The sequence below is a fragment of the Phalacrocorax aristotelis genome, chromosome 6 (assembly GCF_949628215.1).
Source record: "Phalacrocorax aristotelis chromosome 6, bGulAri2.1, whole genome shotgun sequence".
Taxonomy (NCBI): Eukaryota; Metazoa; Chordata; class Aves; order Suliformes; family Phalacrocoracidae; genus Phalacrocorax; species Phalacrocorax aristotelis.
Window position 1 is genome coordinate 29,877,561 of NC_134281.1, and position 25,962 is coordinate 29,903,522.

Genomic DNA, 25,962 nt, shown 5'->3' on the forward strand with positions numbered 1-25,962 from the left:
AAGGTGTCAAGGGCATACATATGTCATGGCTCATGCTTCCACAGATGCCTCACAAACGCTTAAAGCACAAGTATGTTTGAATACTTTAGGCACAGTACCAAGATACTATGGGTTTAGGAATGTTAATATGCTACTGCTCTGAACTGATACACTTCTAAGGGAAGTCTCTTCCCATCTTTATTTAGTTCCTGGAACACCAGTGGCTCTCATCTGTGTGCTTTTGACTTGACACAGAGAAATACTTCAGTGGAATGTAAAGGAACAGCACAGCTGGCTCTGAACTCATTTAACATCCCCTTGTTTACATTGTAATACATATGGGACAAACAGTACAGTGATTTTATTTATTCTTCTAATTTTTTTTCCTCAAAGAACCACCACAATCTAAGGAGGCTGGAAAAAGGCCTATATAATCATTTCTCAGTGGGACATATGGCAGAAGTCAAAGCCTCTGGACACAGTTTCTCCAACTCAGCTTCTGGACATGCAACTGCGTAAGCAGTTTTCAGTGTATAGAAACGGAGGCACAAGTTATGCTCCTCTTTCTGTGGCTAGAAACAATAAAACAAAGGAGAAAAGCCAAGCATCAGTCATGCAGCAAACTGCAAAATGGCAGTATTTCCCACAAACTGAAGCAAATGCAGAAGAATTTGCTTTAGGGCTTAAGTATGTGTTGCTTAAATATAAATTCTGCAACATGTAGCATTTGTTACAGTCGCCTTCACACAAAACCAGCTCTTTTCCAGCACATACTCACACTGAGGCTGAAGTATTTAGCAGCTTATAACAAGGACAATTTACCTGGTGGTATGTAGCCTAGCAAAATGTAAGATTTACTTTATGGAATAAGCAGTAGAGTACATGAAATACCAATGTTAAGGTCAAACACAGCATGAAGCACACAGGTACCCTTTTAGGGCAGTATGGCATCGGACCAAAGTAAAATTACGTTTTTCCTGCATGAGGGGAGCAAGACTGAGAGAGAATTTGTCTTTGCCTTTCTTCATGACTGAAGCCCACAGACCCACGGTCTCTCTTTGCTGCTTGGGGGAAAAAAGCAACCATTTTGTTTCTGACTGCATCAGAACATACACCGCCTTGCATATGCTTGTCTGATTACTCTAACAGAGCAGGGTGCACATCCATACGGTTGTAACCCAGCCAAGCCCAGCCTATGCAAGATCAGGTTAAGAGCTGAAAACAAAAACTGCCAGAAGCAAACCTTTCTGAGCTGGTATTACCTGCCAAAATGGTCACCACAGTGAACCACAGCTCACATGTGAGGAGCTAGTTGTAAGAAACTACTGTTGTACTGTACAGCAGTGTGAAATATTTCCAATAAAAAGATGAAAAAAAAAAGCACTAGTGCAAGGGACAATATCAGAGCTGCTTACGTGCTCATAGTAGCTTCCTGGATTAGTGAGACTAGGATAGGCTCAGCAAAGCACCTGGACATCCACAGCAGCCTGTTCCCCACAGAGTAACGAGTTCCCCAGGTCATCTTGGTCCCCCCGGGCAATGGTGCTAGTGGCAAAGCTGATAAATGCCTTTGCCCGAAGGTGCCATGCGGAGCTCTGGGTGGCAGCGCACCCTTCTTCTCTGAGTTTGTTGTCAAAGCTGGGAGGGGTGATCTTGGGCTTGCAGCACACGAACACCCTGAGGGCTGAAGTCTGAACAAGCCAGAAAGCAGCTGCCTTCCTTGCCCAGACCAGGTGCCTGCAAAACACTTGCAGGATCAGCACCCAAATACAACGCCTGACACCACACGGGGTGCAAGGGCCTTCCTGCCCTGGGCTCTCCCTGCTAGGTCATTCTGCCTCCCAGCATATTTAGCCAAACTGGGTTCAAACTCTGCAACCATCAAAACATCCACTCTAGTCATAGGGATAGTAAAGCTTAAATAGTCTTTTATTTCCAGCTTCGTTTTTTTGGATTCTCTCCCATTCTTATACCCACGCAAAAAAAGAGCTCTTGTGTTTCACGTTTTGTGGTCCTTGGCCACACATATGTCATACGGACATTTTTGTACTTGAGAAGCTGCTTCTGGGATTCTATTTGATTTCTATGGAACTCTTAAGTTTAACCTGAGGAAGATTTCTATGTGAAAGACAGAAAATTCCCGTAAAAGAAACTGAAAGTTAGGTTTATTTTCCTCTTAACTTACTCCTAGCTGAAGCACCTCTCCAGCAGCCAGTTTAACTAGCAGAAGCTATGTCAAAAAAAAAAATATCCTAGAAATTACAATGGGTTTAGAAACCTGCTTGCTGAATGAAGCAGATAACGGCTAGTGTGCACTCATAGCATAAAAGGTGACATACTTTGGTGACAGATAAAAACATGCCCCATTGTTACGCTGCTCTTCAGAGAGCTTTAAGCACTAACATCACAGTGAAGCACTAAAAGCCTGTTGAAGCTATTTCAGACAGGAAACACAAGGAGAGGACAGGTCACCATTTAGATAACTTCATCGCACTGGGACGGACCATCGGTCCTTAGACAGCTGTCCAACACTAAGTGGAACGAGAGCCTGGTGGTGTTTCTGGATCGCGACTTTTAGCATGGTGTGCGTTTAGCTACGTGGGTAACGCTACCCTGGGGCAACACTTCCAGTTGATCCAGTCATAACCTGCCTCCATATGAAGGGCTGGCATCTGCTCGTAGGTTCTTCAGGCAGATCCACAGACCCCTCTTTACTAGTCTACACTTTGTTCTAGTAGCCTCTGGTATTGCTATAGTCAGTTTTCCCTCTACAGATAAAAATTTAAAATGAGGTATTTCTGTGGAAAAGTCTCTTCTCCAAAAGCAGGGGAAGGAAGGTAAGCGTTCAGAAGTGTAACCTGGGAGGTAGCATGAGCACTTCTACAGAGCGTCTTTGTGTTAACACTGTCAAACAACAAAGCTCTTAACTTAGTATTGATACTCCTGCCAGAAACCCTTAAGATTTACCTTTAATCAATATTTACAATACAGGTAAGGATGTATTTATTCTGTTATGACCCTGAACAGATATCAAGGAGAGACTAACTTTGGAAACATCTCACAAGTACATTTATTAGCCAGGAGCAATCCGTCTCAAAAGCATGGCCCATTTCATACTTCAAATGGCATTTCATTACTGTGCAGCTGCACAAGCCTCCATTCTCCCTGAACAGATGCTTGATAAGCAGAAGGCAGACTTTAACACACTACTTATTTACATACATAAGTTCCTGAATTTGTTTAGGTTTGAGGACAGTAGTTCAAGAACAGTCTGTTTGTCTTAATCATTTGAAAAGCTTCTTTCTTTTCTTTCTCCACTGTTTATTGTCCACGTCTTCAGTATCGTCAGGAGGATCTGGTATTACAAAGCCATCAGTCACTTTATAGTAGACTACTGTGGAATCTGACTCAACTATGGCCAAAGTAACTGACAGCGGGGTGTCAGGATCATCTTGTGGGAGAGACGCTTTCTTCATGATCTCTCTTATCCTAGAAGAGGAAGCAATTGGTTAGAAAGGAGTCCACAACCACCTAATGCTGGCACAAAAGTAGAAGTGCGCCACTGCTATTTTTATTCAGCCTGGTTTTATACTGCAAATATGTCTTCACTAATATCGTAATTAAGCATAATATCTGTTCGAATAAAAATCCAGGGTTGTATAATCAATCAACAAAATCAAATAATGAGAATCTTATAAAAATATACTCGGTCACATACATCTCTCCTGGAAATAGCTCAACGCATCCTTCTAAGCTTTCTTAGGTGTACTACTGTGCACATGCCTCGACCATCTTCAACTACCACAGCCATAGCATGGCAATCTCTAATGGCCTTGTTTCCATTAGATTAAACAAACAAACAAAAAACACACCAACAGAAAACCAAAACCACGCAAACCCAAAACCAACAAAAAAAACACTATCTAACTAACACATGGTGTTCAACCAGAGAAGAAAATAATTAAGACTTGTTCCATTTGGACAGTCTTCCTGTCTCTGTGCTACAGTTCTCTGCCAGTCTGTGGAAGACCCAGGAAACAGAGCCAGGTTTCTCTACCTCCCTGTCTAGACTAGAAGCCACAAGACTAATGTTCTTCAAGGCAGTCAGCATAAATAATGCCTACCTTAAAAATTCAAGACAAAGTTATGCAATTTTTCCTGTTCAGCTTATTTGAAGAATAACATGCCAGCTGCTTTTCAGTTCAGACCCGAGGACAACATTGGTTCCTGGAGTCCCTGTACTACTGTTCTGACTGGGGAGCAAGTCCTGAGGTAGTGCAGTGCCCAGGGGCAGAACAGTAACACTCCCCATAGCAAGCACTTCCACAGGGAGCTTTCTCCCTCACCTAAAGGTCAGGTGCAACAAGGCTCAGATTGCCAGGACAGGTTACACTCTGGGGAGAGGTCAGCTCCACAGTGGGAAAGAAAAATCATCCCTTGCTTCATGTGCCCCTGAGACCTCATTCAACACAAAACATGCATTTCTGAAGCTAGACACTGTAGTTGAAAATAAGGCTCTTTCTAAATGCATCAGCTTTCAAACTTTAATCATCATCTTCCTTCCAAACCTCTTTGATCCCTTAATAAAAGCCAAATGGAAAGCGGCAGAGAATAAGCAGCAGCCTGGAAAGCCTATGCTATTAAGCCCATGACCCTCTTAAGTATCCATCTGTGTTCTGAACTGTTCATAATTCGACTTGGCTAAATTCAGTACTGCCTTTTCTTTTGCTTTCACTACCGGCCCATAAATAATGCAGGGCAAGGAAATACAATATAATTAGTTAGTCATTTCAGGCAACAGAGATACTAAGGCTGTGAAGAGCCATATTCTGGTCCTCCTACCATCAGCACATTTCATAACAAGCTAATAAGTAAGGAAAGAGATACTGTATTGGCCACACCTGCAAAAGACTCATACTTCAAGCAATGCAACATTAACTTCTCTGGTCCCTGCCACCTTGGCACTGCTTTGTCTGCAAGTTTCCTTGGCAGGTGCTCAGGCTCAGGCCCTTGCTGCGGGAACACTAACTGCACTGTGGGTATTAATGAGAGCGTAAATGCAAGCTTGCCTTCCAAAGCTGTAGGCAATTCATGGATGGAGGTGCTCTGAAACAAGAAAGAAATGCATACCACTATGAGCAATGCCTCAAATACGGCAAGGCCTTACAGTGAAAGCACTACCTTGTGAGAGGGGTCATGTGCCTGCTGGAGTTGCACCAGTAAGTACCAAGTGAATTGCAGGCATGTGAGCAGGCACCAGGAGTGCAGCAAGCAAGGACAAACAAACTGAATGTCTAAGGCACAGCAGTGAAACGCTGTACCTCTGTGCTGGTGCTGGGCACCTGCTGCTCTTGTCACTTCCAGCACCTCCTTAGGGGTACCTCAGCACCACAGCAACTTGCCATAGCTCTGGCAGTTGATGAGGGCCAGGGAGAAGATTCAAGATGTCCTTCCAGACATGCTACACGTGCACAGAGCAAGAATCCACTTGTCACACCTCAGTAGCTCACATTTGGAGGAAGCTCTGAAAAAGTCATTAATGGTGAGGCCAGGCTACTGGCAGAGACTCACTGAGGAAAGAACTATCCATGGCTTTTATGGAGCAGTGGACATTAATCTCTCTCTTTCTTCTGGGAATGTGAAATAGAAATAACAATAAAAAGCCAAAGAAGAGGGCATAGCTGCCCAGGAGAGATATTTTGGGACCCAAAGAAACCAAACTTGTATTGAGTGTGGACAGTCCCATATCTGGAAGCAGACTCAGGCAGTGGCCTGTATTTACCTGTCAGCCAGGTCTGAAGTTCCTTCCTATTTTCTTTAGTAACTGTCAACATTTCTCTTCCTAGTTCATTAGGGGGATGGATGTAACAATGAGGCCTTACATCCAGATTTCCCATCACTTGTGATTTCTTCTTATACGGTCAAGCACAGACATCCGAACCTTTATTTCCCCCCATTCAGCACTTAAAAGATACACCACGATCCCAAAAGCAGCCAGGTCCTGACAACAGATTAATGACATTTCTTTGCATTCCTGACTACTTTTTGGGAGACTGAGTTTCAGGCTTTATGTAAAGAGCACAAAGACATGCCATTGCCTCAGGATGATCAGCTAACACTGCTGTCCACAGGGCCCAATGCTTTCCACTGCCATGGGGAACCAGCCTCTATTGCCATAAAGAATTACAACTGCAAATGCAAGATTCTCCTCCCTTTTCTCAACACAGGCAGCCCCAAAACAAGAGCTCGCATTCATGCGTACCACAACCAGCCATAACACAATGCAGCACATCTGCAGATTAGTGAGAGGGTATCTTTAAAAGAATAAGCTTCGGAATTCAGGAAGTCTGTATCAGATGCCTGCGTTTCCTCTCCTCCCCTGAAGGCATCACTGTTAACCTCTGCATCCAGCATGTTCACAAAGTTTCTCTGCAGCAGCGGACATTTCAAAGAATGAGTCAGAGAACATCTGGGTTTGTGTTGATTCTATTGCACTCACTAACTGCCACAAACACAAAGATGAAATACTGCTGGAAGGGTATAGGTTTTTTATCCTTTTGATATCTCTAAAGCCATCTATGAAGAAAAAGGCAAGAAGTATTCTTGGCCTTCTGAAATTCAAAGGAATGCATGTTTGACCTCCTAAACAAGGCAATAAACCTTTATTTCAAGAGGTACAGCCCTCTACACTGCCCATCTCACACAACAGCTGTGCACTCAGTGACTAAAATGAAGTCCTAAACAAGAAGGCCATGTATAACACCTCCCCCCAAAAGCGCTGACTTCATTTACTGTTAATGGTTACAGATAAGGTCCTTAACGGCCAGTGTATCTGCTACACCATACAATTGATGTCAGTTATAAAAGATGGGGTTTTGCTTAAATAAAAGTAGATTTAATGTTTCTGCAAGTGTCAAATATTAGAAGCCTCTGGAAGAGCCGAATTCAATACATGCAGTACTTCAGCGTACTCCACGAACAGCCTTGATAACCTCCATTCACCAGCATCCTGACCAGCCTTTTCCTCATGAGTCACAACTGTGTTAGGACCCATTCTGCAAACATAGTTCCCACTGATACCAAGTGGTCCACAGTGACTCTGCTTTTAGTTCCCCAACCTTTACTGGCTACACTCCAACAGCATGAACCCCACAGAATCTATCGTGTCGAGCATTTGGCATGGACTGGCCCTACCTGGCTCCTCCTTTTCAACAAGCATTCAGGTATGCCCACTCCCATGGCTAGACAGTGAGTGGTGAGGCACTGGAATGGGTTGACAGAGAAGCTGTGGATGCCCCATCCCTGGAAGTGTTCAAGGCCAGGTTGGGTGGGGCTTTGAGCAACCTGGTCTAGTGGAACGTGTCCCTGCCCATGGCAGGGGGGTTGGAACTATATGATCTTTAAGGTCCTTTCCAACCCAAACCATTCTATGATTCTATGACATCAAGTTTTAAGCAGAACGTACTTAACATGAGAAAAGTTGCAGCTGAGGAACAGTTAATACTGTTCTGCAGTGTCTGAATAAAAGCTTAGCATGTTTTCAACAGTCTCAAGTAAAGGCTATGTTGGAAGAACGCACCATTCCACTTTGTCATCTCCTGAAGCACACATCGTACAACACAATACTGAATCATCTTAGTACATGTTCATCCACAGGCTGACTTGTTCATCACCTCAGACCTGCTCATCTACAAGCTTGGCCTGGCCAGGAAGATCGGGGACAGTCAACCCTATACTTGCCGCTTTCTCAGGATTTACGGCAGTGACTACCTAGTGAAAAATAAAAGGCATCCAGAGCCCCAAGAGAGCACATAGAACAATCAAGTGTGTGTGCTGCTGCATGCACAGTGAGAAGTCTCTATGACTTAAAATATCCTGCAACCACTCCTTTCTCTTCTCTCCCCCTCCCCGTGAAGAAAAGCCATTGAATGTTAAAAGAGGCAACAGAGAAGCTTAAGGTTTCCCATACAAAAAAGTACATCCCAAACAAAGGCATCGCGAAAGAAAAATAACACAAGGTAGCGGAATACAGACACCACAAGAGACACTGGAAAGTTTTATTTAAGTCCCATAAATAGAATAAGACTAAATATTTTTTTTAATAAGAATTATCCTCTGTTGCAGATCATACAGTCCAAAGTTTTCAGAATAGCTTGAAAACCCATCTTTAAAAACTGATGTTGGCTGCATGTTTGCTGCCAGCTAGGATCTGCTCCCACTGAGCCAAATGCAAGTGGGCTGAAGCCCTCAAGTTTCTACCTAGGAAGCAACCTCACATTCATGGAGATGAAAAGGATTTAATCTCAAACGTGTGAAGGAGACACTGTTATACAAAAGTAAGGGCTGGAATTTCTAAAGCCCTTTGCATCAGAAAAAGAGCTTTAGAAAAGGCTACAAACTACAGTCAGTCAGGACTGCCTTTCTTCTACCAGAGGTTTAACTAACTTACCATCATACAAGGACCACTGCAGCTAAGGTAACAGCACTATGAATGTCATCCTGCACCTGCCTTCACTGCTGCATTCAAACTAAATGGCGACAATGAACTTACATGGTCTTCAATTGCTGTTGCAATTAATAGCTTAAAAACAAAACAAAACCCAACAACAAAACAAAGAAATCCATAAAAATCCATTCAAAGAAAAGAGGGGAATTTTCCATCTTTCCCCCCTCTTAATTTTTTATTAACAAAAGGCTTTTGTACTAGGCAGGCCTTCAACACACATCAGAAATCTGTACCGCCATTCCCAATGATGTGCTCCTAAGAAAATAACATTGCCCTTCTCACTCCAGAGAAATAAACAGGTACAGAACCAGTGAACTTCAGGCAACTGTAGCTTGAGGTTTTAACTGACTGTCCAAAAACTAAAAAATAAGAGAATCATAAAGGGAACATAACAGAAGCAGAAAGTTTTGTGACAAAAAAAAAAAAAGAGTATTTCAATGATGCTTCCCATGCAAGTACCTCTGGGAAGCAGCGGAAACACTGAAAGCTCAGAGTAGTTTTATGGTGGTTGCATAGTGCTCCACTGAGCTGGAATGGAACTACTGCCTTCCCGACCATAAAAGCCAAAGGCTTCAATCTGCCCTTTATACTTGGATGAATAATTCATTGCAGGCTTGGCCAGCCCAAACAGCTCCCTCCCCTCCATGCACGGCAGGGCTGGAGAGTCAACACAAGTTGGTCTCTGTACCGCTACAGAGATCATTGCTCTCTGCAGCGGAGTGCACCATTGTACCAGCCTTGTTCACACAGGCCCCGTGATAAGAGAACCAATGCCAAGGAAACCTCCCATAAAGCACAATACCTTGAATTTAGCCAGCACTACAAAAACAGGGCAGCATGGTTCACCATCAAGAATGCTGCTCCAGACCTAGCTGCAGGGCAGGCAGTGATATCAACTTAGTGCCTTGAAATATATGGGAAGAAGCAAGTGGTGGTGGTGGGAGGTGTAAATGGACACCACTATTACTTGGGATTTGTTTCCAAACTACAGGAACATGGGATGCCAGAAGAAACTAATGTTTTTGTAATGGAAAAAAAAAACCTAAAAGAAAACACCACGTGCCTCACTGGTCAGGAAAGGGAATTGAAATCCCTAGGAATATAAAGTCTTTTTTCCATGGAAGTTGAAAAAAGAAAAGAAGACAAATTATGCAAAAAGGAGGAATCAGAGTTCAAAGTTCTACAAGATACACCAACTACAGGAGGTTCGCCCATAGTACTGCATACTCAACTCAGCCATATGGGCCACATCAATCACTTCTCAACTATTAATAAAAAGTTTGCATTTAGAAGCTATTAATTACATTTTCAATGTCTGATTTATGGTATGAGTAAACTCAAATAATGCTTATAGCAGAAGAGCTACTGACAAAACTGTGAAGAGGATGCAAAATAAGGAGCACATCACACTTCCAGTGCATTTAAAATAACAGTGCTTCTTACAAGCAAAGCCACTTCAGATTAGAGGAAGATCTATTTCACAAACTAAAACAAACTTTGCTGTCTCCATAACCTCATGCGACTGACTTCATCCTTCATTTCCAGGACCTGCATACAAAAACCAAATACAGCAGTGACATATCATTTAATCTGATGGTTTATTAGTAACATTTTGCTTAGACAGTGTTTTTTGTCTAGGACAGACAGCACGTAATTCCATTAGATCTGGCAACTAACTCCCTGATCCTTGGAAGGATCAAGGCTTTCAATGCTATCTAGAAAATCCAGCTGTCAACACTGTGAGTAGTCCTACGCTTGCTGGTTTACGCAAGTAATTTCTGCCAGCTTTGAAGCAGGACTACCTGTGCTTAACTGCTTCACACCCTTTGGGGAACCACAATTCTGCCAGGTACTGGCAATTAGGTACTTGGTATGTACTAAGGTGTCACCTGCAGTAGCGAACAGCAAACACCTCCCAGCCAGTGAACCTATGAATTCCTCCTGCAAGTATCAATCACTGCTAAATTCAAAGGCATACAAACACAAGGTTCTCCAAACCTCAGCCGGCTGTGTGTCGTTGAGAGAGTGGTCCAAGACAGACAGAAGCTGCCTCTTATTCTCCAGGTCTTTACTCACCAAAAATTCAACAATGCTTTAAAAAGCATGCCCGCACAGCTTGAAGCCACTTCTCAGATTGTGTGAGACTACCGTTTGCATTGGTGGTCACTTTGCTCCAGATCCTGTAATTTTGCAATTCAGTGAGTTACTGTGCAGCCTTACCCTGGCAGGGTGGGATGATCAGCTTCCACCAAGCTGTTTGTAGAAGTGGACAGTGAGCTTAGTAAACCAAACAGCTTTTGCCTTAAGCAGTTAACTGTCATGCATAAAGTGGACATGATGAACTCTTATAATAGGCTAAAAAACATTAGGCGGATTACTTTTTTGTAGGGCACTCACATTTATCATTTGCTTAGGCGTCTTGCTGGGAATTTCCATAGCGATTTTACTATGGTGTTTTAAGGACACAATCCCCTGTGTGCCAGCCAAGCCAGAATCTGCATGAGGCACCGAGGAAGGCAGAGCTTGGCTGAAGTGGCTAAGAGAAGGACACCACCCCTGCAGCCCCAACCCAGGCCTTACTGGTTAAGCAAGGAAATGCTGCCCATAAATGCTATCATTTGCTAGCTGCTTTTGCAGTTAGCACATTTCCAGGACAGAACGTTTTCACCTTCCCAACCCCCACCAACAGCTTACTTTCAACATTAAGTGAGCTGCATTTGCTTGTACTTATACCTCTTCCTCTACCATTAGCAGGTAACACAAAAACCCAAAGCATTGCTTTGAACAAAACACCAAAGTAGCTAAGTACAAAAGTTTTCCTGCCTACCTAGAGTATGTTGAGTAAGTCGAGTGAGAAAATACCGTGTAAGACATCAGATACCAACAAGCCTCCTGCTATCAACAATCACAAAATATTCATCACTGTCAGAACAAAGATGCAGTAGAACTATAATACTGTTTCCAACTCCTTCTGTAGGATGCCCTTTTAACAGCCTCCCTCTATGCTGCGTAACTTTGAGCTACAGTTATTGTCTATACCCCCTGTTTTTTGCCTATTGTTCCAGCAAAGGAGCCGAGGAGTTGATGCTGTCCTTTCTTTATGAAGACAGACCAGGCCCCTCTGATCAGTGGTGACTGCTAATGAAATGCCAAGCATGCATATGCACATGCACATTCAATAACACAAATACAAGCCCATGCAATCTTCCTGCCCAACAACTTCTGTGGGTATCAAGCACGTACAGGCTCTAATGGACTCACCTGGCATTACAGCCCAGTATTCAGCTCATTTTAGTGACAATATGCTCTATGTCGTTGCTCTGCAGCAAAACCTAGTCACAAACTGTACTTTTACTCAATGTGATGCATTCATTCTTTGCTTCTCTAACACACATCCTTCCAGTAACGGATTCCATCCACACTGGTGCCAGAAGCAGAGCAAACAGTATCACCACAGTACAAACAAGTTCAGAGGCTCCAAAAGAAAAGCCCCAATGAAACAGTAAAAGATAGAGATACTGTACTGCATGTATGTCCCCTGTTATTAAAAGCAAATTAGAACATACTTGCTGGCATTGATCCAATGCCAGGAATCAAAGTTTCCAACCTAGGTGGAAACCTACTACATTACACAAGCACAACAACTCAGCATGTAGGCAAAATTTCTCCAAGATCCCATATCCTAATTTGCTGCCTTCTTTTCTCACCTAACATCTAGTTAGAACTGTGAATAGCTATGTGTCCCTTTCACACACATACAGTGATCTGCTTCTTGCAGAGAAGATGAATGATGCTCAGCATTTCATTCTGCAAGACTGCTTAGTAGCTTCCATGTGTTGTAGAGATCACACAGTATTTCTTTATAACACCAAGCCCACAAGAGTGATTGACCAATATTTGCAAATAGATTTTTTCAGCACATAGATATCACTCAAATCCATCAATATCTAGTAAGTAATTTTCTTCCCCTGCACAAAGGAATTGTTTCTGAAGACACTTGCTTAGGAAAACACAGAGCAGAATTAAGATGGAAGTCTGCTTGCAAGAGACTGATCTGTCACTTCTAAAACCTAAAAAAAAAAACCAACCCCAAACCATAGCATGTCTAAAACATCATTCCTAGAGTATGCACACACACTCATCCTCTAGGTGCAGTTCATTAACTAACTACTACTGCGTCAGGCTGCTACCAACCCAGCAAGAAGAAACAGCAAACACTAGCAAGATCTGTAAAGCCAGCCCTGAGCGCACGCTCCTAGCAGAAGCAGGAACAGAAGAAATCGAACAATATACTACCATACGATGCAGCCAAAATAGTTTGGGTCTTCAGAGACATCACAGGAAAGAATGGCATACACCAGCAAGAGAAGGTGGTTGTTATTAGAGAGTAAATCATACTGTGTGTTTGAGGCTGCTCTAAGGGCCAGTTAAAGCATACTGTAAAATTACTGAAGCAGAATTTCTCTAGGCTGCGAATATCTGTAATATCACAAAGTCATAGCTGGGTTGTTCTCAGCTTGAAAGTTACTTAGTCTTGTGTGCGTAACAAAAGTAAGTCAAAAATCACAGCTCAAGGGGCAGTTACACATTAGACTCCAGATAAGTAAGAGGAATTTCCGGTTTAAAGCACTGAAAATGTACTTTCAAAACAAACAGCAACACAAACCAAACCAACCAGGCTTATCCATAGATTCGACAATAAAAAAAACCAGGTTTATTCTTAGACAGGTCCAAGAGGATTTCTTTCCTCTTAGGTACTTTAAAGCCCAGTGACACAAGAAGTATTGCTAGATTTCCCAGACTACAAAAAAGCAGCACAAGAATGTTCAAAACATCAGGTGTGAAGTTCTTGTATTGTAACCTTGCCTCTCAAACACATACTTTGATATCCATTGTTATTTCCTAGAGCATATGCAACTTCTAAACAATATGAAGTGTTTTATCAGCAGCAGGAGTCAGTCACTGCAGGAAGCTGACATCAAAGGCATACCACTTTCAGGGAGGAAGAAGCAGAGACTGTTGCAGCTTAGAAAAGTCAAGAAACCTCAACTTCGCACGTACATTTGCAGCACCCAAAATAAATCTGCCCACAGGTTGAGATACTGCTTTCCTCTGGTACTTTGTTTCCTCCCCCTTCCCCTCCTGACCAAGACATCAGCAGCCTGTTAAATATACCTGTGCTTCATCTGATCTTATTGGTAACGTGAGCCAAACACTGACCACATCCTCACCTCTCATGGCTTAATGATATGTGCACAGGTACCGGCACCATCACTTGGAGACTGTCCTGTTCTCTTTCCCGTGCATGCAAACATACAAGCTGCAGTTCTGCTACTCCAACATGCTTCACTTCATGCCAGTTTCTCCCTAGAAAAGTTCATCATCAATGAGAAGGAACAGGACACAAAAACACAAGTTTTAATCATTCAAACATCAAATTTGGTATTTAAGTTAATGTCTTACGTTCCGTTTTCCCACCCTCTCCTCACAGGACTTTTTCCATGAGAGACAACTACCCCATTCAACTATTGAGTTCCCTTTCTGAGAAACAATCCTGTTAAAAGAACCCTCAGGAGCAGTACTAGTCTGCTGACTCCAGAGCTACATTGACTGACGGTGAATAGGGATCTGTCTGACAAAGCTTTGTTTCAGAACGGCAAAAAGAAGGCAAAAGACATCTTTGTCACCTGCAGCACAAAACTGTAATCCAAATTTGAACTTTATCAGTACACTAAACTGTGAAGGAGCGGGTGCTAAAAGCATGATTATTGATGACACACAGTTCCCCCCTTCTGCTTGAAGGGATAAAGTTAAAAGTTTTCATTGTGGAACTAACAGAGCCTTCTCTTAGAGCCTATTAAGGCATTTTCTTCAGAGGTATAACAATAACAGACACAGTGCTTTCTGGCCTGTAAAATCCCTCCCTTCCCTGACCCTGAGAACCACCAGCCTCCAAGAGAAACTGAAGTATTTTCATGAGGCTGGCTGGCTGCCTACGCACAGTCCCTTTTCAATAAATCCAACTTGGGAGAATCAGGCAGAAGTTTACATATCGCATAACTCTGCTCCACTCTTGCAAGACACCAGAAGACTACACTGCATTTGTCATAATTATTGCCACTGGACGTCCAATTTATCTTCTTTCCTACAGCAATCCTGCCCTTTCCAGAAAACAGCACCCTAATCAGGCCAGCACACATCAGCTGTTTGCTAAATAGTAATCAGTAACTTTGACATTAATTTACAAGTGAGGACTCCATTACCAGCACAACCGCTGAACTTGCAACTTCACCTTTCTATGTTCCTCCTTCTTCTACTCATCTTTTGCTTTTTTTTTTTTCCATGCTGAGTGTCTTTGCCCTGGAACGCCTGCACATGTAACTGCTGGACAAAAAGGACCTTGGTGTTCATAAAGGCTCCAGGTAGGCACAGGATAGAAATCTTCAGCACCAAAATACCACCCCTTTCTTAAGTGATCATCACTGCATTAAGTTTCAAAAACACCACCAAGGACTTTTGTAGGAAAGGTCCTGCTAGTGCACAGACTTTAATAGCACCTGAAGGCAAATATATTTGTTGGGATGTCTACCCAGTCACTTCACTGCATTACCTTCTAAGAGGTCCAGGTACACCACAAATGCAGCATAGATTTGAGCACTGTCAGATATATCAAGAGACATCATTTCTGTGAACTGAAACCCAAAAAACAAAGTCAGTGAAGAAAAGCAGTAGTTTTACCAAGAATGAACAGACTAAACCCAGAATCTGTAGAGCTGTCTAAGCCACTGAAGTCTGAAACCCATTTTAAGGACTGACAGGCAATTTAAAAAAAAAAAAAAAAAGTTGTTTTCTGACAGCATCTTAAGAGGTCTTTTTTCCACATTCCCCCTATTTCAGCCTTTAAGAAAGCAAGCCAAATAAATAAGTGAGGAATAGCGAATAGCAATTATTTCTGGAACAGATTTAACTTGGTGGAGAAGAGCTATGAATTTTACCTATTTTTGCTGCAGTACATCAACATAAGATGACGGCCAAATTAAATACCTCCATGTTTTCAGTATACTAAAAATGAAGACGGCGTCAAAGTGTAAGACACTTGCGCTTTCCAGCTGTGATTTCAGCATTTACAGCCCTCTCCCCTCCTAAAAGCGGCAATCCCCACAACCCCTCACCAGATCAGCCCCCTCACCAGGCCCAATATAACAAAACACGTTGTATTAAAATCTCCTCCTCAGGCACCCTTTTCAGGTGGGGAGGTGGGGGGGAAGGCTTCCCCCGCCCCGAGATGCTCCTCAAAGCCACGGTGTAGGTGGGGAATCCTGTCGGGGGAACGGGCACGGGTCGGAGAGCGGGACCCCCGCCCCAACGGGGTGGGCCATAAGGGGGGTGTCGTGTCCACCCCCGGCCCATCAGCGCCCGAGCAATGAAGGGCCGCGGAGCTTCGCGCCCCCCACGCCGCACCCAGGCCTACCGTGGGGTGAGTCACCATCCAGTTGCCGCCAGCCGCCCCCGCCCAGTCCCACGACCCCCGCCCACCCGCTGGGGTGGCCCCCGCCGGGCCGCAACCCCCCTCTCCCGCGCCGCCCGCCGCCTCCGCCTCCTCCATGCGCTCCCCAGTGTAACGCGGCTTCGTTCCGGGCGGCGCCACGACAACCGAGCGCTCCCCGGAAACTGCGGCGGCGGCCCTTCTGTTCCGCCTCCACTCTGTTCTGCCCCCCGAGCTCTGCCTCCACGGCCAGGAGCGCTGCATTAAACCCTATTTACGGCCACGATGACACATAGACCTCATCACAGTGGGTCCTTTTGTAGCCCCTTTTTCCAATTGCAAGATCTTATTTCGCAAGGAGGCTTGAGGATTTCAATAACTACCTCAAGCAGGAGGAGGAGGAGGTAGCCCAGAAAACAGGGCCAGGAGCTGCCTGGTCCAGTGTGGAGACCAAGGAGGCTGTGAAAGAGATGCAGAGATTGGATAAGAGACGTTTTAGGGGAACAAGACAGGGTTTATAACCCAGGCACAAATTTCACCCTGTTTCGGTTTAAAATATTTTCTATGGAAGGTGGGGAGCACTTCAGAAATACCTCACGTTACGGGTTTCTGTAGAGCACCTCCACACTTCATTTTTTCCTTACCCCCTACAGGCGCCATAAGGACAACAAAGGACCATCCAGAGTTGCCTCGAGCCACACCTGGGAGCCGTGGCTTTGCCATCCTCACCACAAGGCCAGCGGAGCGGCTGGCGAGGCTTTCCTGAGACATGTGGGCCCCTGGCACCCTGAGGTGGGAGGGAAGCCTGGGGAGAGGCAGAAAGCCAGGGGAAAGCAGCCGTGGCCGCATCGCTGGAGGGCGTCAGTGTAAAAGATGGAAGATTTTAATCTTGAGGGAAAAGGGAAAATAATCGTGGGGAGAATACACTGCAGGTGAACGTAACAAAACCTAATCTGAGTGAAAGTCCCCTTGGAAAAAGAGAGAAATTATAAAGGGAAAAGAAGAGTAAAACAGAAAGAAAAGCAAAGAATATGTTATTAATGTATGGTGTCCAAAGCTTTTATAGGCTGGTTAAGAGATTTAGATTCAAGGCATTGTTATTAAAAGCACCTTGGACTGCTTTACTTGCAAAAATCTCTGACTTCTAGCATGGGTATGGTTTGCCTAATGCAAAGTGTCCCAGGTCTGGCTTACCAGCTCCATCTGTTTTTTGATAAATTTCAAACATTGGCTTAAATGAAGCCAGGCCTGTCTCTTACTGCATTTTGAATAGCTTCAAGCTGGTGTCTGTGCACAAAAAGAACTGTGTGCTGTTTTTGACAGAGCATATTGGAACATCGGATGAGAGACTGCAAAGCCCTCACTTGCAAACTGGGCTCATTCTTGATCACGCTACACCAAGCAAAATCTGGCTGACATTGGGAACTGCCAAACAGCTACACTCATCAGAGGAAATACCAAGTATTATCTTGAGATGATCAGATCGATGCAGGGCCTAGTGAAAAACGAACAGTGTTGTCTTTAACCTGTCTTGTTTATAAGACTAATGATTATTACGTAATAAAGCGTCAATGAAAATTAATCTGTATGTGTTGAGTACCTAAACTGGTGTGTGGTTTGTAGCCACAGGAAGTCATATTGGGGCCCACCTTATTCAAGCAATTTTGAAGAGGTTGTCATGTTTAAAAAGCATTGTTTTAGCCAGCACTTCAGTTCCCTGGGCAGAAAATAAACAAACAAACAAACAAAGAAAAAGGGAAAAAATAATCCAATCTCTGAAACTTTCATGGAACAGTTGGCAACAGTGGTTCACTCGGCTGCTGGTAAAATAATTGGATGGATTTGAGTCCTCAGAGATGAAGAAGCAAATGAAAGGAATTAGATTACTCTGTAGATTCTTGTAGGTCCATATATATATGTTTTGTCAGAAGAATCGTTCCTCTGCTTTCTACTGAGTGGGAAACAAGTCTAAATTAGAAGAAAGCTGCCTCTGAGAGAATTTGTTACCTGCCGACTGAGGGAATATGCCACTACCAGAGACAGTTCTCACAGCTGGACTGTTCTTAGTTGGTGTGGGTATTTAGAGGAGGCTGAAACAAATGGCCGAAATTTATTTCTGTGGGACTTGTGTCTGCAAAAAGCTGTTTCTTCCTCAAAGCTAGAATATTTCACTACTGGGTGGTTTATTGTCCTGTCACAGCAGGATTGGGTCTTGGCTTAAGAAAAATACAAGATCTAATTTTGGCCACTAATAAGAAATCAAAAATATATACAGATTTATTTGTATATGCACATAAAAATATATGCATTTATAGATGTAAGAATTACACTAATTGTAAGGGTAACTGAACTTTCCAAACTTTCACCCGTGCTGCATGGCTGGGAGTAAGAAATTAAGCTGAGTTGACTCATTTCTCTTACGCATGAAGAAACATCTCATGTTTCAGGCATCAACTGTCCTCTCTCCAGGGTAAGGATAGATTTTTTTTTCTTTTGTGTACCAATATGAGGCAGTCAGCAAAGTGAGTTGTGTGAATGAGAGGAAAGTAATTTTGAAGAGAAAATTACCATTTGCAGGATGCTGCTGCGGGTGTTGCATTTGCCCCCAGCAAATCATTATGGTTCTGATGCTGTTCCCAATGCTGCTGGGAGTAGTCTGAAAAGACCTGATGGCACTTTAGATTTCACTGGAGACATCAAGAGCTGCATAGGCTAAAACCACACACAACCTTCTGCAAACGTCCAGACGGCAATAATGCATAATTGGGTTGCACCCTTACGCTTTGCGTTGCGCATAGTACAAAGTCATGGCTTTGCAGTTGCTGCCTCCCAGGTCTTCCTTTTTTTTCTGGGGGGAAATAATCTCTGCTTGGCCACGGCCCTGTGCTAACGTGGCCATGCCGGCTCTGGGTTATGGGGGAAGGCTGACCCTGCATTCCCTCACATGAGCAAAGGAGTGCTTGGTATGCAGCTTCTGTTGTTGCACCTGCGTCCACAGAGGAGGCATGGCAAGGAGTTACAGGAGGTGTGTATTTCTCCTGAAGCTGCCACATAGCCTCCTAAACACAGGATTGTGACCCAGCTTGAACATCCAGCGGATGGAAAAAGCCAGCTGCCAGCCCTCCATATCAAGCATAGTTCAGTAGTCCCCATCCTCCAAACGTGAGTGGTCCTATGGACGACAGCAGCATTATGTGCCTGTGGATCCGTCTGGCCCCTGCAAAACCCTAATCACTTCATACAGACTACAAAGCTGCTCCTTCTATTTGGTTAATGAATCCAAGCATAAAAGCAACATGTGGCAAGCTAACCATGAAAGAAAAACCTCATTAATGTATCATTCTAGAAGGACAGTTATAAAGGTGTCATGGAGGGCAAACAGGAGGAATATATTTTCGTTAATTGTTCAGGAATATGTTACGAATTGTGGAAGCCTCTCAGATTTTAATGCAGATGATTTGACCTCTGGAGATTCTTGATGGAAGTTTGCTGTTTTCCTCGGATCTTCCTTTTTGTGTTAGTTTTTTGGGGACTTACCTGATCTGGAAACTGAGACAATATAATTTGGTGTGGGTGATAAACTATGTTCTATAAACAATGAACACTACAGACACAAACTATCTCTCTATATATATGCTACCTGGGCTGCAAACAATTCACAATGACATTAGGGATAATTAATAATTATTCGGTTGCTAAATGTTTCCTCCTATTTGAGCCTTGCAAGCACACAGGCAACAGTGCCGCCTGCTTGAAGTGGATCCATTCACATTGGAGGAACTACCTACCTAGAGTAAAAACCAGATACACCTTGGTGGGGCCCTTAATTAGAGATTTCATCTTGAAAAGGGTTTAACGTGCCAAAATCCTATTAATTTCTAAGAGAGCTGTGATTACTATGCTCCTTTTAAGATCATGACCCAATAATTTTAATTGCTGTTAACATGTTTTATTCATTGTGTTCTTAAATTGTCGTTGGTCCATTCATGGGAACGTTTCCGTGGAGGGCGAGTCAATGAACCAGGGAATACCTTCATTTTCCAGCCAGGGTTGCGGCTGGAGCAACTGCGCTCTCCCGCACCGCGGGATGGGTAAGCCGGCATCCCGGGGATCTCTGCAAAATACTTATAGACGTAAAAGCGCGAAGTAACCTTCATTCCCTAAAGGGTGGCAAGGGTGAGGAGGGTGAGACCTTCACCTAGGCAGCAAACTAAGAGACCTGGGCGTTAGCATCAGCACTTGGAGGGCAGGCTGTGACGGGAGCTGCCGGACCCCAGGTGCCGAGGCGGTGCGGCGAGCCCTGCTGCCCGCTAAGCCCGGGTCTGGGGGCGTTGGACCGCGCGGGCAGGCGGTGGCGCTCCTCCTCCTCCTCCTCTCCCCCCCGCCCCCGCCGCGGCGCCGGGCGCGCTGCAGCGGCCGCCCCGCACAGCCGGCGCGGCTCCCCGCGCCCATCATGGCTGCGCCCGCCGGGCCCCGCGCCCCCCGGCCCACCCTCCTTCTCCTCCTCCTCTTCCTCCTCCTGGGTGGCTGCGGAGCCAGCCTGCCCCCGGAGCCGCCGCCGCCGCCGAGCCCCGAGCCCCAGCCCCTGCCCGAGTCGGCTCTGCAGAAGCCCACCGTCCTCCTGGCCCTCCTCGCCCGCAACGCGGCCCGCACGCTGCCCCACGCCCTCGGCTGCATCGAGCGGCTGCGCTACCCCAAGAGCAGGATCGCCCTCTGGTAAGGCTGCGCCAGCCCCCCGGTTACCTCCCGAATTGTGCCTGGCGGGGGATCCCCCTCCCGGCGGCGCTCAGGGGGCTCTGGGGGGCGGACGGCGTGGCCGTGCCCGGGAACGGGCGGGAGCGGCGGGGTGCCCTGCCTCCCGCCGCAGCGCAGGTACGCGGGGCTGGGCGCCTCGGGAGAGGGAAGGCAGCAGCCAACCCGGGGGGAGTTGGAACGCAAGAACCGGCGTTTGGCACCCCTGGAAAAGAGCTCGGCCGCCGGGAGAGGGATTTGGGGTCCCCCCGAGGGCGGCCCCACGACGCGCGTGTTCGGGGAAGACGGTCCCACGGCAGCCGGAGGACTTCGCCGCAGCGGAGCGGAGGGCTGCGGTGCGAGCTGTGGTGGGGAGATGAGTTTTCGAGCAAAGCTGGCCTGAAGCCTGGGAATACTCACTGCTTTAGCATTTTTCCAAATCCACAGACACGAAGAACTCGTGGCTCGGGATGGAGAGCCGGGCTGGGACCGTGGTGTTTTGCTCCCCGGCTGCTAAATACCGGGCTTTGTGGGGAGATGGTCTGGGTTTGCCAGGGCTGGAGAGCAGACATGCTGGGTAGGTGCTGGTGGGTGTTGAAAAGGAGCATTGTTGCAAGGCTGTAGCCTGAAAGATGGACTCAAAGATGTATTCAGGAATCACAGCATGGGGGCAGCTGTGGCAATCAAGTGTGTGTCAGGATGGAGGAATTAGACCAATTTGGGAATTGGTCAATCTACCTTTATCTATAAGGGTGGGGAAAAAAATCTTTCCCTCTCAACCCGACATAAATATTGGGAGGAAGAGGAATTGCATGGATGGACCCAAAACAGATTTGAAGTGTGGTATTCATGTAAAATATGAGTGGTGGTATAGGGCCTGATCCAAAGTTCACTCAAGTCAGTGGGGAGATTCCTTTTAACTTAAAAAGTCAATAAAGTTTTACTTTGTATAAAGGGATGCGGGGAGGACCCCTCCCCGGTCACATCGCTGATACTGAAGTGTCTTTAAGCAGGCAGCATCAGATGTTTCTGCATGTGCTTCAGGAACATGGCTTTACTTCTCTTCAAGTGCTCTACAGGTCTTTGTAGAAAACCAGTGGCTGGTATAATCAGTGCATGGAGCTTTTTTGCCTTTTTTTTTTTTTTTTTCCCTTTTGAACTGAGGGTGCACAAAGCAGATCGCGAGATCAGCCCGAATGTGGTGTGCCACATAAATGTGGCTGTGGTGTTACGAGCTGATGTATGGCAGTGGGTGAATGCCAGACTCATCTGCTTTCATTTGTGTCAGTAGGAATTTTACTGTCTTGGATTTTGTCTTAGCAGATGTGTGTAAAAGGAGATATTATCAAACCCTATGTATGGACTGTGATTTCGCTAAGCTTGGTGTTTATAAAACGTAGTGGGAGCTGTAAGCGTGGATCTGATCACCAAAGCCTTGCATTATCCTTACTTAAGGTCTCTGCAGTATCGGGTGAAAGTATTTGTGGGGACTGTTCATGAAATAACAGTGTAAGATAACTTAAAATATGCTAAGATTCTTATAAGAATATCACTCCATTTTTAAGAGGATTGTGCACAGACACAAGGCATGGTTAAACTGGAAAAATTAGCTGTTGAATATGTCAAACTTATTAAAATGAGAATGATTAAAATGTCATGGCCACTGAAAAGGAAGTTCTGTAGATGCTCTGAGTTGCCACAGAGAGCGGTACCTGTAGGGTGGCAGTGATTCCTTGGAGAGGTTCAGTCCTGTTCACTTCAGCTCCCTGATAAGACTTGAGCTTTTTCAGAGCTGGGGGTGTTCAGGACACAAAGTACCCACCAAGAGGAAGCTCACATACGATATCTATCAAGTCTCCTGAGAGCAAATGAAACAATACAATCCATTTCTGGAAGCATCTTGCATTTAAGACTTTGTGCCTCACAGAGTCCTTTCAACAGATAAACTCCAGGATTTACATGAGTCCTTGTGCCATTGCGTTACTGGAATAGCTTGGTGTGAAGGGCAGTGAAGTGGCGGTTGCCAAAGAGTTGCATTCCTTCATTGCCACTTATATTCTACTTGAAAATTTCTTGAGTAAGTCAGCATTTTAAAATGCCCAAATCTGAGAATGAAAGTTAGAAACATATACTCTCTAGAAGTCCCATATGCTCTCTGTATTGCTTGAAGGCTTAAATTCAACACTGGATTCCTCAGACTTCTAGGGTGGAAGTTTTATGAGTGACAGTAAAGGTGGGTTAAGGGACAATAAATGAGTTTGAAGCAGATGCTGCATTTTGTGTTCGTAGCCTATGTCAATCTCTGTCTTTGCTGGCCTGATACTGAGCAAAATATGTACACTGGAAAGTCTCATGCTCTCTTCTTCCCTTTGGTCTTAATTCTGACTTCTGCGGCTTCTGTGGTCATCAGCAACCTTGGAGGGACGTGCTGGCTACGTGCATCCTAATGAACCGAGCAGACTGTTTGGTCTGAGGCCAGCTCCTATGTTGTGACCCATGTCCTTTCAGTTAAACACTTCCTTCCTTTCTCCTCCACCCTCCAAGAATCAGGAAGCTGCATCCAGACTGCCTTCTGGGGATGGTCACTGGCCTGTATTAACCCCAGCCAACCTTGCCTTGGAGAGCACCGGTGGGCACAGGCTGGATCATCCCAGGATGGTGGTAATGACATAACAGTGGGGATTTCTGTGAGACAGTGCTCAGGTCTTTGTCCTGGCCCTGCTTAGCTTGCTGGAATAGACCTGGCCGTAGGCAGTCTGTCTGTGAGCCTTTGATGCTGGCCACTGAGGTGGGAACAGCAAAGACTCCCATCTAAGCAGCAGAACCCAGCTTCCCTCTCTGCTCTTCAAGCTCGTGCTTGTGTAGCTGTGGAAGAGTAATGCTGGAGATGACAGTTGTCCCTTCTTGAGAAGGAGGAAGGGGTCACAGCTCTGCCCTCAGGTCCTTGTGGAAAGCCTAGCTGGTGTTTGGCTCAGAAATATGTAACGCTGTGAGAAACAGGCTAGCGCCCAGCAACAGTAGAGAGCCTTCAAACATGGCTATTGGATCTAAGTCAAACTAATTTTGAGCTAGCGTATGTTCTAATACACTCCTTGAGTGGCTGTGCTTGGCATGTTTATGGGGGTGGGCTGAGCTTTTCTCAGGGCTGTGCCAGTGACGCTAGGCTGCAAACACAGCCTAGCCAAGTTAGGGAACTTGGGCACATTAGGAAGACTTACTGCATTGTTTGTGTTGGTGTTGGAGAACTGCAAAGGGAGGGACAAAATTTCTTCTTTATTTTGGATGAAAATGACCTAGAAGTTACGTAGTCCGTGTGCCCCAATCCTCTTTTGGGTGGTTTGGGGTTATTTTTCTTATTTTGAATATTAGTAATCTGGCTTGGCTTATTTGAGATCTAGTCAATTATAGGTAAAGAGTGTTTGGTTTTCAGACGGGTTCATCTTGGCTGTAGTGGGCAAAGTAAAAGTGTGTGTGTGTTCAGCAATTTATTACACTTGCTTACTTAGCCTCAGATTAAGTGACAGTATAGCAAAGACAGTTGTCTTTAATTTCACCTTTAAATACCTGCTAGTTCATAGTTGTGGGCCATCTGCTATCTCATCTTTTACTAAACTGGGGCTTAAGTGCCTGCATAAATGAATTGGTGCTTGGAAGCAATAATTAAGTTCTTCTGTGCTTGAAAATCAGTGCCTGCTTTGCAGATCAGAGTATGCTTATATTTCAGAAATGGTGACATGAATGATAGGTGAGATTGGTGGAAAGCTGGAATAAATCCCGGATGAGACATCAGTGGATATACTGTAACACTCGCTCCAGTGAGTGAATGGTTTCAACTTAAAATAACTCATAGCTGAAAATAGAAGCTGATGAGATCGGTATAATAATTAACTTCCATAATTATATATTATTAGTCTGGAACTAGCAGATGATACTCTATATGAGCATTTTCTTAGTCTTAAACAGTTTACTTTTCAAATGTGAAAAATTCTACATATAGGACAATTTCCAGTAAGATGCAGGGATCATTTGAAACTTTAACGAGTGTTATTACTCACTGGAAAGTGTTGGCTTTCAAATGCGCTGTTTTCTGTCCTTGTTTCCATTTGTGCAACAAGGTCACTTTAATCTTCGTGGTCAGTATTAATCACTTAGGAATGCTGAAGTTCCAGTCTTCTGCCTCTGTCTCTGTTGCTTCTGTCCACTGGTGTTTTGCATCTGTTCAAAATTTTCTCACCTGTTCTCACACTTCCACATGACAATATTAAAATTTAGCTTTTAGAAATTAAAATGACTCGGCTTGTTGTTTAAACTTGGGGGATTTAGTTTCCCATTTACACTTGTAGATATTTTAAATTTATTTACTATATAGCTTTAATAACATAGTTGTAGACTAAGTGAGGCTAACGCAGTCTCGGAGTTACGATTAAGGCGATGTTCATGTTGTGGAAGATGTTGCATAGAGTCTTTCTTCCAGAGAACTTGTGTTTAGATAACTACATCAAAAGAAAGAATGGGAGTAAAATACCTCCATTTTCTATCTGGGGAATTGGGGAAGAAAGGTTAAGTAACGTACACAAGATTCTTGAACATATTAAGACTGGAGATAGTATGCATAACCGACATTTCTTGATTCTTCTTTCTTACTGAGGTCGCTTTTACACTGAAGTGCAGTAAATTTCTGTAAGAAATTGAAAATCATGGAAGGCTAAAGAAATTATTCCACCCCAATATCCACAATAACTTTTTTTCTGTCCTTTAGATCTGTCTCCCTCATCTAAGTGTTGGCAAACTTTAGCAAATGACATAATAAAATTGTTCAGTAGAAACATGTGAAGGAAAGCTGAAAATTACTGCGGTGCCTTGTTGAGGTCTGCATGGCAAGACTTAAACTGCTCTTCAGCTAAAAGATATGCAGTTCTGCAGAGAAATGTTAAAAGAAGCATTGGCTGTGTGATGGCGATTTGCTGGGTAGCAGTAGTTTCTTTATTTTTCCTACTGTGCTCATAAATTGCCAGATTCTGGTGCCTTTTTGATGTAATTAAAGAGCATCTTGTCCCATACTTAATGAATAAGTAGCCCTCCAGAGGTGAGGGGATTATACCATACAAACAATGTCTTGAAATGTGTACGAATTCTGTGGGACCAGTGAATATAATACATTGTGTGTGCGTGTTCGGTTTTTTTTTCCTTTGGTCCTGAACCCTGCTTACTGTGTACCTCTGAAAATGCAGCCAAAAGAAATGGCTGCAATCTTTTGCGT

At 44.5% G+C, this 25,962-nt stretch overlaps 2 protein-coding genes across 3 annotated transcripts in view; one reads left to right on the forward strand and one right to left on the reverse strand.

The window, feature by feature from the left end:
* Positions 1–1,887: 1,887 nt before the first annotated feature.
* TSEN15 (tRNA splicing endonuclease subunit 15) lies at positions 1,888–16,198 on the reverse strand. Its single transcript, XM_075096784.1, has 4 exons — positions 15,957–16,198; positions 15,096–15,177; positions 13,717–13,852; positions 1,888–3,468 (listed from the first exon to the last, which is right to left on the reverse strand). Exons 1-4 carry the CDS (start codon positions 16,089–16,091, stop codon positions 3,264–3,266), a joined length of 558 nt encoding a protein of 185 aa, XP_074952885.1. The 5' UTR covers positions 16,092–16,198; the 3' UTR covers positions 1,888–3,263.
* Positions 16,199–20,363: 4,165 nt separating this feature from the next.
* COLGALT2 (collagen beta(1-O)galactosyltransferase 2) overlaps positions 20,364–25,962 on the forward strand; it is a 56,287-nt gene continuing 50,688 nt past the window's right edge. For both annotated transcript variants that reach the window (XM_075096793.1, XM_075096794.1), the window contains exon 1: positions 20,364–20,687. In XM_075096793.1, coding sequence (XP_074952894.1) covers positions 20,425–20,687 — 263 coding nt within the window. In that variant the 5' untranslated portion in view covers positions 20,364–20,424. The remainder of the gene's footprint in view (positions 20,688–25,962) is intronic.

Excerpts from the sequence above, each read along its gene's own strand:
- TSEN15 (XM_075096784.1), bottom strand. The coding sequence starts at position 16,091 with ATGGAGGAGGCGGAGGCGGCGGGCGGCGCGGGAGAGGGGGGTTGCGGC. Across the intron at positions 15,178-15,956 it reads GGATGGTGACTCACCCCACG|TTCACAGAAATGATGTCTCT; the intron begins GTAGGCCTGGGT and ends TTTGGGTTTCAG. Across the intron at positions 3,469-13,716 it reads ATATCATTAAGCCATGAGAG|GATAAGAGAGATCATGAAGA; the intron begins GTGAGGATGTGG and ends TTCCTCTTCTAG.